Source organism: Cydia strobilella, chromosome 1 (assembly GCF_947568885.1).
Source record: "Cydia strobilella chromosome 1, ilCydStro3.1, whole genome shotgun sequence".
NCBI lineage: Eukaryota > Metazoa > Arthropoda > Insecta > Lepidoptera > Tortricidae > Cydia > Cydia strobilella.
This window is the reverse complement of record NC_086041.1, coordinates 30,655,317-30,670,366: the sequence shown is the minus strand read 5'-3', so window position 1 is coordinate 30,670,366 and position 15,050 is coordinate 30,655,317. Positions and strand designations below refer to the sequence as shown.

The 15,050-nt window shown below is 41.8% G+C and overlaps 2 protein-coding genes and 1 long non-coding RNA gene across 4 annotated transcripts; 1 reads left to right on the top strand and 2 right to left on the bottom strand.

The window, feature by feature from the left end:
- Nucleotides 1-756: 756 nt before the first annotated feature.
- Nucleotides 757-10,247, bottom strand: LOC134743673 (uncharacterized). 2 transcript variants are annotated; one of them, XM_063677270.1, is made up of 10 exons: nt 9,979-10,247; nt 8,567-8,760; nt 7,605-7,779; nt 5,511-5,610; nt 5,163-5,428; nt 4,260-4,502; nt 3,701-3,936; nt 1,603-1,858; nt 941-1,143; nt 758-795 (listed from the first exon to the last, which is right to left on the bottom strand). In XM_063677270.1, the coding sequence occupies exons 2-9, from the start codon at nt 8,695-8,697 to the stop codon at nt 952-954; spliced, it is 1,599 nt and encodes a 532-aa protein (XP_063533340.1). In that variant the 5' UTR covers nt 8,698-8,760; nt 9,979-10,247; the 3' UTR covers nt 758-795; nt 941-951. The 2 variants fall into 2 exon arrangements, with proteins under 2 accessions (XP_063533348.1, XP_063533340.1); XM_063677278.1 differs by lacking the exon at nt 9,979-10,247 and having other exon boundaries at nt 757-795.
- On the top strand, nt 3,147-6,189 carry LOC134744345 (uncharacterized). The gene is made up of 2 exons (XR_010128084.1): nt 3,147-3,203; nt 6,063-6,189. It is a non-coding gene; the product is annotated as an uncharacterized LOC134744345 (long non-coding RNA).
- Nucleotides 10,248-13,456: 3,209 nt separating the features above from the next.
- On the bottom strand, nt 13,457-14,947 carry LOC134743322 (ELAV-like protein 1). The gene has a single exon (XM_063676719.1). It carries the CDS (start codon nt 14,901-14,903, stop codon nt 13,998-14,000), a length of 906 nt encoding a protein of 301 aa, XP_063532789.1. The 5' UTR covers nt 14,904-14,947; the 3' UTR covers nt 13,457-13,997.
- Between the last annotated feature and the right edge of the window lie 103 nt (nt 14,948-15,050).

Here is a 15,050-nt window from a genome sequence, read left to right as displayed (position 1 = left end):
TTTACAGCAGTTTTATGCAGGAGGTATTAAGCAATAGGAAAATGAAATAAATACGGATTTACAATAAATTTATTTGTACAAGGCTGAATGCGAATCTTGATAGACCAAGAAAGCATACGCAGTGCAAGTGTTTATTTATACGTCATAATTTCATAGAAGTTTGTCGTTTAAAATAACGCACTACGTGTGCTATCAAAATCGTTGCAGACTTTTCTTCGTATAAGTGCTTCGTAATTTATAAGTTTGCTGAAGCGGAATGTCGTATGCCGTGCCGTGAATAATATTATAGAACCATTTCGGTCGAATTAGATTTTAAAAACTAGTTATTGTTCATACATAACGTACGTAACAAATGGCATCAAGGCCGTTTTTGCAGTGGCAATTCAACGTCAAGCTATCCCATTCTTTCCTTGTGCTTATAAGTAGACAAAAGTGGACATCAATAGCTCAAACGCAAAAAATGTTGGATAGGTATCTTTATTATTATGATGCGTCCACATTACCAACAAACGTTTCTTTCTCTCTTGTGATCATCAGGTAACTTCACGAAAACATCAACTCGTTTATAAAAAAAAACCAAGTCGAAGCTGCGTGTGTTCCAAGTATTTTCAACCAAGAACTTTCGTTTCAGGCAGTGTAAGCAAGCTCATAAAGTAACACTAAGCTATGGTCTTCTCGTCGTACAGGGCCTGCTCGTCGCACTTATCTGGCAGGCAGACAAAAAACTTTATGAGGTTCATTATGGGGCCCCGCGAGGAGGGGTTCTGGTAGCACCTCGTGGTCAGGTAAAGTAACACTAAGCTTGCTGTCAAATGTTCTCCATGTGGAATAAATCTTGCTAATCGCGTTTATGCGGCGAGCAGCCAAAAAACCTGGAAGTTCATGACGGGGCCCCGCAGAAGGGGTTCTGGTAGCCCTTCGTGCTCAGGTAAAGTAACATTAAGCTTGCTGTTAAATGTTCTCCTCGTGGAATAAATCCTGCTCGTCGCATTTATCCGGCAGGCAGACAAAGAACTCAATGAGGTTCATGACGGGGCCCCGCGAAAAGGGGTTCTGGTAGCGCCCGCGCTTGTCCCGCAGGTAGGGGTAACGCTTGTAGTTGAACATTTCGTTCGTGGTCAGGTTCATGCAGGCATGAAGTATCTGGGAAAAAATATTTTTAGAAAGGGCCGGATAATAACTATATCAGTAACGTCGGAAATCGGGTCAGGCGAAAACCAGATAACTATGTGATATGAACAAAAACCGTTTCATTCTAGGGCGCCATATCCTCCTACACTCAACCTATTAGACTAGAATGAGGAGTAAGGGTCTCCCCTCCCCAGATATATCGACGCGGATTCGGCAAAATCCGATAGAAAAAACCTTTATGTCTGCGCAATAGTACATATGTAACTAGAGACTGATAACCCCACAGTCAAACTCTAGTAAGAATACTCTGTATTTTATTAGATAAATAAATAATAAGAGCGTAAAAGTCGTCATTCGGCTCGGCTCGCATCGGCCGGCGCCTGCGGACGTGCCGACGCCTTTTTTACTTTTATTGCGATTCCGCGTCGATATATTTGGAGAGACCCAAAAAAATTGTCAAATGATACTAACAGATGTACACGTAAGAATCCACCCCAGCGCGCAGAAAGTAAGCGCCTCCAGCAGTCCCAATAAATACAGCAGTCCAAATCCTTCAAGAAGGAGGCAGTAGCAGGCGAAGTATATGGACAGCGTGCAGTTGATAGCCACACTCATCACGAACAGGAAGAACCACATGCGGTTCCGAACACCGACGCAGTTGTAGATGAAGGGGCAATGGTGGTCGAAGTAGGCCACGCAGCGCTTGCAGATGCGACAATGTTTGGCCCTGAGAACAATAGTTATTTGTGCAACAAGAGAGGAAAGTTGGTTTTTCTTGCGAGTGTTTATTTTGAGTCCCGAGAAAGCGAAAGATTCTAAGGTAGAATCTTGAGCGTAGCGAGGGACTCAAAAACACGAGATGTAAAATAACTTTGCTCTCGTGTTGCACACATAATTTTTCACCTGAGTAGTGAGAACATATTAAACGTTAAAATGTATTTCGAATTACACAGAATAAACAGGAAAAAAAAGTATTATAATATGTACGATACGATAAGATACGATACGAGACGAGACGAGACCGGACCGGACTGGACCGGACCGGACCGGGCCGGACCGTACCGTATCATACCATAAAAAAAATTTAATAAAAGTATGAAGTTCATGGCCTTCACTAAATTAAAAAGCTACATTGTTTCACTCCCTGGAGTGAGGAAAGTCGCACTTCACGAAAGTAGGCTTGTTCGAGCTGCTGAGGTGAAAAAGTAATTTTACCTCAGCAACACGAACAAGGGTGCTTTGCTTTGCTTTGGTAGCAAAATGCGATTTTGCTCACTGTTTTTAGGAGAGAGGAGAAGGATATTATTACATTTTTTCGGGTTGTATTTTCCTTTCCTAAATATGTTCTCACTGCTGAGGTGAAAAGTCTTGTGTACTACACGCACACTAAACGAGATCAAAGTTATTTACATCTCGTGTGCTTTTGAGTCCCTTGCTACGCTCAAGATTCTAGTAGGTATAGTATATTTAGCTTGTGTTGTGCATGTGAAAATTCATTCAATCAAATTTTAGGAGTAGGTACTCTATTTTTTTCGTACAACAAAATAGAAATACATTGTTATTATAGGTACTTAGGTGCCTAAGTACCTTTTTACGATTATTTGCGAATGCTGTATTCGCTAATATTTACTTAGTTATCTAGTTAGTTTATGCTTTGGTTTAGACTTTCCCATACCGCATTGCATTGCTCATACTGTATAAATTAAGTTGTCATGCCAATATTATTATATTCTCTATTAAACTAAAGGATGATGTCAGCAGCTCTGAGTTCATCGACATGATGTCTCTTTGTCACATAACAAAGACTTAGGCAGACAACACAAATAAACATCAACATCAAATTGTCATTTGACTAAGACATGGTTCTTCTTACCCCCAGTGCAAGCTGTACTTCATGCGAATGTAAATTTTTAACAGCACGTCAGTGCCTCAGTGGCAAACAAGCATATGACCCACCTAATGGTAAGCGGTTTAATACCCATGGACGCCTACAAATCCAGAGATTTCACAAGCACAAGTGTTGTGTTCCTGCCGGTGAGTAAGGTTGCCAGAGCTCAACGAGGGAGAGGAGTGTTAGCGTCGGCAACGCGTATGTAACTCCTCCATAGGCTACGGAGACTGCTTAACATCAGGCGCGCCGTATGCTTGTTTGCCACCGAAGTAGTATAAAAAAAGCACATGGTCAAGTTGCAAAACTTTGTTTTATTATTATCCCCATGTATGAGCAGCTAAACATGAGTGATCATTCATGCAAATCACTATGAATGTTTTACAGACACGTTACAGAAGGAAATGGATCCATAAAATTGTACTTACTCACAAGTACCTAATATGTACACTACATAAAGTTATGAGAAAATACATGTTTGTAACAATAAGTGCATGTAATAGTAGGTTTTGAGTCAATCAAACACCTTCACTCAAATACCGCTCGCGTTTTCTCAAGAGAATGTCGAGAATCGGAATAGAGACAATGTCAAAGATCTTGGCGAGGTCCTAAACTACACCTATTTAATGCAGACTTAGAGAGAGAGAGAGAGAGAGGAAGGAAGATAGTGAGAGATGTTACCTGAGCGGTCTCAGACACCGGCACGTGTGGCACAGCCGCGACAGAATGACGTTCCTCTTCCTCCACTTGTCTAGGTACGGGATCTGGCGGATGGCGCGGTAGTACGTGTCGGAGTTCTGCGGGATGTAGCCCGGGTCCCGGCGGTTGGCGATCACCCAGCTCAGCCACATGATGCCGTTCCAATAGAGGAAGCAGTAGTGGGAGAGACGGAGGGTGTTCCAAGTTAGGGGGATACACTGTGGAAGAAAACACGCGAATACAAATAAACCTAACCATGGGTAATTGTTGTGACCTATCAAAGGCCTTCGATTATTTAAGACACGACATAATATCTAACTATTGTTCTATAAGTTTCGTAGATTAGAATACCAGCTTGTTAAAAACTATCTATAGAAACCGAAGCCAATTAGTAGATGAATGAATCCCTAAAATTACACAAGTAGAGATGTGTACCACAAGGATCAATACTGAGACCTGTTTTATTTCTCGTATATTTTGTAGCCATTATAGCACCAAGAGCTCATGCATGTTTACCGAAAATGTAAACAAGGACACTTACCCTAAAAACATACATAGGGTAACCCCACAGCAGCACTGATACAAGGAAGAACAACAGTGGTCCCTTCGAGTCCCCCGCACCACCAAACAGCAATGCCCAGAGTTCCGATAATGGAGGCATCCAGTGGGACTTCCTTTTCATTTCCTTTGTGAGGAGTTTGACCACCTCGGCGTGCCGGTGGCTTTGCGCCAGCATGAGGGGAGTCTTGCCGTTTTTGTCGCGAGGCTCGAGTTCTGCTTTTACCTGTGAATTTACCTGATTTTACTCCTGTGCCAGAAACGATAAACGACTAGGATACCTTTAATAGTTTTAAATTATATGTTCATTTTTCATAGTCATATCATATCATAGTATATTATTTATGCCAAAGTTGCCAAGCAGGCGTGCCTCAAAAAGCAACCTTGACGCATCCTAAAGATGTCCGTTAAACGTAAAAAACCGGCCAAGTGCGAGTCGGACTCGCGCACGAAGGGTTCCGTACCATTACGGAAAAAAACAGCAAAAAAATCACGTTTGTTGTATGGGAGCCCCATTTAAATATTTATATTATTCTGTTTTTAGTATTTGTTGTTATAGCGGCAACAGAAATACATCATCTGTGAAAATTTCAACTGTCTAGCTATCACGGTTCATGAGATACAGCCTGGTGACAGACAGACGGACAGCGGAGTCTTAGTAATAGGGTCCCGTTTTTACTCTTTGGGTACGGAACCCTAAAAATGGAGGGAGTGGAGAGAGAAATATCCGCCATCTGAAAGCTTGATATTTTGACTGTGTAGCTCTTAATATTAGCTGTACGTGCAGTATCAGTGAAGGATCAGACCAAACTAAACTAATGCTGTCAAGACGTCTAACAGCCTGATACACAAATAGTTACACAGCACCTGATAAACAAATAATTACCTTCTCACAAAGCAACCTAACGCATGTCAGGTTCCCCGACAAACAAGCCAAATGCAGCGGCGTCGAGCCAAAATTGTCAGTACAGTGTAACGGCACTCCCGAGTAAATGAGCAAACGGACCAAGTCGGCATGCCCCTTATACGCGGCCCAGTGAAGAGCGGTGTCTCCGTTGATGTCTGCAAGCCTGGTGGCGGCTCCCATGCCGAGGAGATAGGCTGCCGTGGCGGTCTTGCCGTACATGCAGGCGGTCATTAGGGGGGTTAGTCCTGGGGAGAAGACGAGCGGTGTGAAAATGTAACAGGTGGCGTTGATTAGTCAAGTGTAGTTAACAAAAATTATTAAAGTTACCTTTGAAGTCAGCAGCGTTGACTGCAACTCCACACTGTAACAGAACTTGCACCACTGAAGCATGGCCCTTTCTGCAGGCCCAGTGGATAGGACGAGGGCCCTAAAATCACATAAATTACTATCAGCCTCCTATCGCCAGAAACAAAGCTTTATCTTATGCTTTAGCCATATTTACCTCTAACCTCTAACCAGAGGCGTATTTAAAAATTTGGCGCCCGGGCCATTGGGTCCCTGCCGCCCCCCCCCCCCCCCCCCATGACCCATGAAGTAAACACAAAAGCATAATTTTTTCTCAGTGCCTTTCTGCAGAGCTTTGGACCCGGGTATGTCCTTAAACTACGTCCAAAAGAGAGGTATGGGCACTGTGAATGACCTCTCGCTTTGTGTGGTAGGGCACAGGACAGCGGATGTCATTCCAGATCTAGAGCAGAGCCCAACTGGGGAAGTACCTCCACCTTACAGAAAACCGCAGCCAAATAACACTAAACCCTACTCATAGTGTTGTGTTCCTGCCGGTGAGTAAGGTTGCCAGAGCTCAACGAGGGAGAGGAGTGTTAGGGTCGGCAACGCGCATGTAACACCTCTGGAGTTGCAGGCGTACATAGGCTACGGAGACTGCTTAACATCAGGCGGACCGTATGCTTGTTTGCCACCGACGTAGTATAAAAAAAAACCTATAGCCAATTGTGAGCGAGGCCGACGGCCGAGCTCTGTATAAGGGTGGAGGCCCGGAGCGTCCGATTGCGATGTGCTGCCCTGTGAGGCTGAAGGCCGGACTGCAGAAGAGCAGAGCTTAAAGCACTGGTCATGTCTAAGGGAGGCTGAAGGCTACGAATATGAATCTGCGGGCCCAAGAGACTTAAAGGTCGAGCTTCAGTGGATCTGAGCTGGGACAAAAACCTATGGCCAAGTAGAGAGACGAGCTCTGCATAGTGCTGCCACAGAATAACTAAATACTGCAAAGTCCCGGATCGTATCGGATTTTGCCGATTCCGCGTCGATATATGTGGGGGAACACTTAAGCGCCAAAAGCGTCTACATGGCACTTAAGACCATTGTGAGTTCACTGTGATAATGACTCAACGAACTAAGTATTTTTCACTTTTACATTTTCTAAGCTTAACGCGAGGTCTACAGCTCGCAGAGCCATTGCTCTGCAGTATCTCGGCCTTACGTGGAGCGCTCCCATTTGACATCCTTAGGGTCATAGTCTCAAGTCTCAATACCCTGCCAGCGGTCCGTTTGAAACAACTAACCCCATGTCGTGTCGTGTCCGAACTTAATTTTATTCAATACCTAGTAGTTACTATGAGTTCTATAATTTAATATGATTTTTGCGTTTATTGATCAATGTTTGCTGAGCACTGCAATGTTCACTAAATGAACACAGCGTTTCATGGAAAATTTAGTACCCACTAAAAAAACGTGCTTTGTTTCTTGTGCAAGGCTCCGACCGCCCCGTTCGCCACCTCTGAATTCTATACTCCATATTTATAGTGTACGGTTTCCGGTTGTCGTCGGCGTCAGCTTCTGGACGCTGTGCGCCACAGAGGCACGGACACCGTACACGATGTAGCGGCTGCTGACGCAATGGCCGGCACCTAGACGTCGCTCACGACGTTTATTTATGCCGACGTCGAGCATGCAGCGTTAAAAAGCATTAACGGGAGCCCGCGGCCTTAAGGCGATGTGAAGAGCGACGACACGGGGCGACATCATGAGAGCTCGACGACAATCCGACGTGGGTAAAGAAGGTAGAAGGCAAAGGGGCGAAAACGCGCTGTAAAAATTGTAATGTGACCACTGGCAGTAGACAACGAATAGTTACTTTAAATCAAATTATGTCTAGTAGGTAACAGTAAGTAAACCTACAAAAAAAATTTTTCATTTCAAATTTTTCCCATTTTTCACCACCCAAAACTGAAAGCCAGCGGCGGCCTGCGCCGCCCCCCTCAGCCTGCCGCCCCGGGCCATGGCCCCCTTGGCCCTAGGGTAAATACGCCCCTGCCTCTAACACCTAAAATATATTAGCCGTCTCGCTATAATGAGACCCAAATTACCTCTCCCTCCTCTCTGCGACTGATTGTCACTGACCTGAGTGCCCAGGCAGGATAGATCCACGGGCGCTCCTCGCTCCAAGAGATACCGCATAACTGCCACGCTGCCATCCAGCGCCGCCCAGTGCGCTGGTGTGTATCCGTGTTGGTCACGAGCGCTGAGCACCTCCACGCCGAGCTTTTCGACTAGCCGCTCGATTTCTGATACTTCGCTGAAAGAGATTACAGTAAGACACATCTGAATTCAGAGCCCGATCGTGTTCACGGTCAGTGGTCAACAATTTAGTGGTCACGGAAATCTGTCGATTCCATCAACCATATTTCCGTGACCATCGGCATCAGATCTGAATTTATAAGAGCAAAAAAGGAGCAGTCAGATATCTGTTCTTTATCTTAATAAATAAAAACCACAATGAAAAGCAATCGCAAAAATGTTGCCACATCCTGACAGGAAGTAAGAATTTAGAAAGTCGACGGAGTACCCTGTAATAGCTAGGTAGATAATAGGTAGGCGTGTATTCATTTACACTTGATGAACTCCTCTTAGAAAATGAGCACTTCTTAGTTGCGTTCACAATATATACTTAAGAATCAGCCTAATATCTCTTACTTTAATATGTAAGATAGATCAAAATCATAAGTAGACCCCGTATATGAATTAATTTGATGATGTTATCGTATAGAATAAAGATATCGTATAAATCACTGTTCTAATTGTCACCGCCCGGCAGCCAACTTATTTAAGAGAAAGCACTCGCCTGCAATGATGAAACTACCTATCTCATCGCTACTCGCTTATCGTTGGTGGTGGAACGGGACATGTTGCTTACAAGGACAATAAAAAAGGTTTGCCGATATCATTACATTGTTGACATTAACCCTACAACGGCTACAACTCTCCTAGACCTAACAGCCTCAAAGATTAGCTGCCAGTGGCACCAGCGATGGTGAGGGGAAAGTCACGTCGGCCTCAGTGGTACCTACAGTTAAATAGTTTACCTGGACCTAACAGCCTCAAAGATCAGCTGGTGCAGGTCCGAGTGGTGGTAACTTGTGATGGTGCGAGGGGGTGCTGCGGGCGCGTCAGGGGACATCGGGGAGCACGGGGGCAGGGGCTCCTCGGCCGCCATGGTGCAGGGGGGCGGCTGCGGCAGCGCCCACACGCCGCGCGCCGCCCCCGGGCTCGGGTACACCTATTTAAGACCAAACGTTCATTGTACGAGTAAGATTAAAATTTAACTATTGAAATTCTGTTTTATCCGAGAGAAGTAATAAAATGCCAGTTTGATTGCTCAATCTGCTAGTTTTGTCACCCAATCTGTCTAGTCTGGTACTACCAATTAATAATTAATTCGATCCGGTTCGAAGGACCAAAAACTTGGAGTCGATAATATCCTTTCGAGATGATTGTCATTGCCACTATTGTCAGTTGTATTCCAGAAGTAATTAAGGCCGGCGTTTTAATAATGGTCATACATGCATGACAACATTATTTGCCTGGAGGCAATGCTATGTCTAATACTGACGATATACGTACGATGTTGTGGTACGGTAGATATATATCAAATATGTACAAGTTGTACAAATTATCTTATTTTAGTAGCAACCTCATACCAAGGCTATCATTTGTACGGAATTTCTATATCACGCTACCTTATATACTCAAAGTTCTAAAATCATTAGATCATAACCTAACCACTATTAGGTTAGGTAATGTACCTAATTATAGTTCTCAGTCAAACTATTACCCATCAATTACCTAACACATAACGTGACATAACATTATCAATTTATCATTGTCCAGTTCCATCTCATTGGTAGGTACAAAAAGTTTGACACCTGACAGTTAACCTGATATGAATTTTAAACAACTACGAAATAAAATCGCAGTAAAGGGGCCCACTGACTATCAGTCCGCCGGACGATATCGGCCTGTCAGTTAGAACAAAAATTTGACAGTTCCGAAGAACTGACAGGCCGATATCGTCCGGCGGACTGATAGTCAGCGGGCCCCTTAAGTATACCCTGCGTGTTATCGCCCTTCAGGGGCCCATTTCTCGAAAGGTATTATACTAATATTATTAGTCCACGAACTGTCAAATCGTATGAGTTTCCATAGCAACACACTAATAATATTAGTCTAATATCGTTCGAGAAATGGGCCCCAGATAGCATACCTATATTTCTCAAGCTCAAAGATTCAATAGATACTTTATTGTTGGCACAGTCAGCAGCAGAAGTTGCTAAGCGGGGGAAATGTTCAGAATTACCTTCACACGCTCTTATTCTCTTAACAAAAGCCGCATCAAGAACTCAAGATCATTTTTAAAACACCTCGCCCGCTTAGCAACTTCTGCTGCTGACTGTACTAATAAGTTGGTTATATTATATGTTATGTCACACTGCGCTACCTTGCTGCTCACGGTGAGGCCTACGCCCCCCGCTACTGCGGACCCTTCGCTCTCCGCCACGGCCGCTCCACGCGACACCCCTCCTCGAACTACCCAGTGGTAGTAGGTCTAGGTACACTAGGTACCAACTACCAACGCACTCCACACCCGTTCACTCGCACGGCTAAAACATATAGCTATAAACTTCACTAATTAATAAATAAGGCCACAGTTGACCAGTTGACAGCTGCGTTTTGCTACAGATTTATCGATTTACGCTAAGGGAAGTTCAGGCATGCGCCGATTGAGGTTTAAGGAAACTTTCAAAAGTTTGAACTCATGAATGTTGTGATATAATCACGAAATAATGAACTGTCCATATTATTTTTACTCTAAATTCCTATTGCTAAAGGCATCTCGAGCAATACTTACAATTTTTTGACAATACGCGCTGTTGCTTTTCATAAAATGGCCCTAGTTAGTTAGTGCTTCTGGGCATTTTTCCGCAACTCGACAACTAGTTACTTATATTGTGCCTATTTTGCGTAAAACGAGGTAGCGCTACTCTAACCACCCCAGCTCCTCCATGAAGCCTAGCAATGTTTTCAGGTTGCTATCGGTTGTTAACAGTAACGTACATGATGTTTCAGTCAGTAAGCTGTTATTTGAATACATTTTATTTAATACTTACCTATTTTTTACCTTTTTGGTTTGGGGTTTGGGCAATATGCCTACACTGGGGCAAGATTAATGAGGATTAAAAAAATTCCACCCCTAAGGGGGTTAATGAGGGGTTGAACGTTTGTATGGCGTTCAAGTTTTATTTAAAGCTAGGAAGTTAGGAACTAGAAAACTTCGTAAAAAATAATTTATATTGAGTAGAAAACTATTTTCAACGTTTTTGGAAATTCATCCCCTAAGGGGTGAAAAAGGGGTTGTAAGTTTGTATAGGGATCAAATATTTTTTTGAGTAGGGACTTGAAACTTTGTAGGAAGACAAAGAACCTATTAGAATATAAGAAAACTAATTTCAGTGCTTTTAAAAATTCATCCCCTAATAGGATTAAGTAGGGGTGTATCGTATCGTGTATCGTCGGGAAATACTAAATCTACGCGAACGAAGTCGTGGGCAACTGCTAGTTAAATATAACGGCAATAAAGCTAGCAATCGAAAAGGCTCATTATTAAACCATCTTAACTGTGCTCAACGTCCAGTCTATAGCTGTAATATAATAATAATATATTTATTGCTTTCACATTGGTAAAATTACAGATGTTCTTAATCGATAATGTATCAGAACATGACACCCTGTAAGGGTATTGCAATTTTATCTATCTACTCTAAACTAATACAATTAACGTGGTACCTACTGGCTTTTCCACCGCAAACAGTGGAGCTGTTTTGACTCACAATATGTTAATTTATAAGTAAACGGGTCGTACACTGAGTGGTTTAGCATCGAAAAGGGTGGGCAGGGATGTGTAGCGTCACCGTGGCTGTTTAATCTGTTCATGGACAGTAGTTTGCATGATTTGAGATGAGAAATGATGAATGTGGGCTGAGAATGAGTGGGTTACCCGTCAAATGTCTTCTTTACGCTGATGACCTGGTATTGCTAGCGTCATCGGGTGAAGAGTTGCAGGAGATGGTAACTAGAATGCATGGATCTTTTGAAAGGAAAGGAATGAAAATAAATGTAAGTAAGACGAAAGTAATGGTATTTGAAAAGGAAGAATATATGACAAACTGTGAAATTTTGATTGGTCAAGAAAGAGTCGAACAAGTGAAAGAGTTTGTGTATCTGGGAATCTTATTCACTAGGGACGGTAAGCATGATAAAGATATTGAAAGGAGAGTGAGTGCTGGAAATCGCGTGAATGGGGCACTTAACGCTTTTATGAGCAGCCAGAAGGTGTCGCAAAAGGCACGGTTGGCTGTGCATAGAGGGGTGCTGGTGCCTACACTTATGTATGGTAGCGAAAGTTGGGTATGGCAGAAGAGGCATCAGAGCCAAGTGAATGCAGTGGAAATGAGAGCGTTGAGAAGTGTGTGTGGTGTAAGATTACAAGATAGAATTAGGAACAGTGTGATAAGGGAAAAGTGTGGACTGAATGAAGATAGTGACAAAAATTGAGAAAGGTATGTTGAGATGGTTTGGACACGTGGAAAGAATGAGTGAAAGAAGGCTAACAAAGAGAGTGTATAAGGGAGAGGTAGAAACGGGAGTTGGAAGGGCAGACCCCGGCGGACTTTCTCTGATCCAATACCAATTTTCAAAACTACACGAATTATTTCCGCTGATAAGTATTTAATAATACCTACCATAAATAGTTTCTACATTTAGGTAGGGGCATAGTAGGGGTAATTTACTGTCTAGCCTACATACATAACTATTACCAATACCTACCAACATTGCCCTTTTACCGTCTCAACATTATACAATGTTTACACACCTTTTATAATATAAGAATTGATATTCTTGCTAAGCTGATGCTCTTAAGTTAAATTTAGTGTAAATTGTCTAACATTTCAACAATAGCCCGAGGCAACGAACAGTATTGGGCCTATATAGGTTATCGTGGGGTGACGCCTACTTGTGTGCTTTCTCGTTTCGGTCACCGACACACATCATCATCTCACTATTATATTATCCTATGCGTCATCGGAGCACGCACGTGTTATAAACAAATATTATAAAAAGGCGTTTATCTGATATAATCGAATAGAACTTACGTCTTTTTGGAATGTTACTGCAGTGTTTGCAGTACCGCAGTTGCCGCTAGCATTTTGTAGGTCGCGATGGCAGACATCTAGCGCCATCTAGTCATTGAGCAGGGTAAACTGATAAAATTGTATGGTGAGAAAATAAGGTGCATAAGCCGCAAACACGCTAAGGTCAAGATAAGTGGCGATGGTTTGGTGCACTGGATTTGGCACGTAGGAATTGCAGTGGTGTCACTTACATTCATATCTCTAATAGTTGAGATAACTGTTTTGATAAATCAACCCAACCCATTACCTGTTTAAGTCTATTCAGGAGGTTATCAACCTCTTGAGTTTATCCCAATCAATTTTAGATTCCAGATAAATATTGTATTAATTAGTAGTAAATATAAATAAGTATCCGGATAACAAGTCATTCTTATCACAACTAAACATTTTTAAAGAAAAAAGTTTTGGAGTAAAAAAATTATAAGAATTAGGAAATGAGATAAGAGTATTTAAAAATTCTACAATAAACAATTGCAAATTTGCTTAAAACAAATACAAGACTGTATACTTACTTAAATCTTTGTTTTTAAAAGTGTAAAAAAAATGTTATCACATTTGGGAAAATAGGAAGTTAGGATTTGTCAATTTATAATGAAAAATTATAAAAAAAAAACTTAAATAATTAAGAAGATAAATATATTTTATTAAAAAAAATAATGCATTTTGTTAAATATTAGTTACATTTATCCAAATAAAGGATAATAGAATAGAAATTAAAACAGTATCTAAAATTGTGAAAATGAACTTTAATTCAGCAAATTTTATACTAAATGTATAAATATGATATAATCTAGATCTCATTTTCACTACCTAAATAGACATCATGTTATAAAAAGTGTACAACTAAAACTAGTAGTTGATTAAACATCTCAATGTGGCTTATCAATTAGTAAGATCTTGTAAAAGCACTTCCTTTAAAATGGTATATTATACTTAAATAATAGATAAAAATAATGAAGCTACTAGCTCACAACTGATGTTGAAATTCCAAACAACAATTTTTCAATACAATCTTAAATGTCTAGTAAACTTGAAATATTTAACGAGCAAACTGAATAAATTATTATTCATAATAAGAAACAAACTTAACAATGTTGATAGCTCAAAGTAATATAATATTTTCAACAAGAGTCGACAGACTTCACAAAGGTGTACGAGTCAAGAGTCAGATTATTTTGATGCGGTTTGTATATGCGGACCAATAATTGTTTTGTCTATTTATTACTGTATTGATATTGTAAATTTTTTTAAGGCTTTCTCTTAGACATTATCTTTTTTGTGTTTTGAAACTAACAGAGAGAGGCTGAGAGTGGAGAACATAGCCGTTCAGGGCCTGGATGGCCATGGCGGCCTGGTCATAGTTCCGCATCGTCACAAATCCAAAGCCTTTGCTCTTGTTAGAATGGTGATCTTTGATAATCTTAACCGACACTATAGCACCATACGGACCAAACAGCTGCCACAGAGTCAGCTCCTCCACCTCCGGAGCAATATTATAAATGTAGATAGACCATGTGCTCGGTGAGCTGTGATCTCCTATAGCACCCATATGATTAATCCAATGATAAGGTTTAACCAATGCGTTTTTAGTAAAGTTATTATTATTGTTTTTATGTTTATTAGGGTTAGTCTTATTAGCATACTTAACAGTTAAAGGGTGTAAAAAACCTGGCGGGGTGGAGCCATTGATGCTTTGGATGGCTCTTTCCGCTTCATATTGGTGTTCAAATAAGACAAAAGCTATGCCTGCGGCGATGCGAGAATTAACTATTTTACCGAATTGTGCGAAAAGACCGTGTAAGTCCTGCAAGGTGAGTTCGTTGGGCAGGTTACACACGTAGAGGTTCCAGTCGGCTTCCGGCTTCGTGGGCGGCTTCATCTCGGGGTTCAGCAGCGCGTGCGACACTTTGAGCGTCTTGTTCTGCATCAGCAGGCCGTTGAAGGCCTTCCTCGCCTTCACGGCATCCTCTGCACTCGCGTACTCCACGAACCCGTATCCTCTGTTGGCTATCAGCTTGCAGCTTTCCAGTTTACCCATTGTGGAAAACAGCGAAAACATCATATCCTGTGTCATGACTTCAGGAATGTAATTGACGATGAGTTTGGTGGGTGATTCGTCGGGCCCATATTCGATATTTTCATGACAATTACCGCCTTGACACGATTCCGACATTTTTTAATTGTTGTCGGTGAATGACATTTCAGCTGAATGTTGCCTTTTTTTTTCTTAACGTTCAGGAATTGATCGACTTTCTTTCAACTAAAATGTCTTTGCTCTTTGCACCTTTTTAAACTTGGCATACACACATTTTTTCGGCAC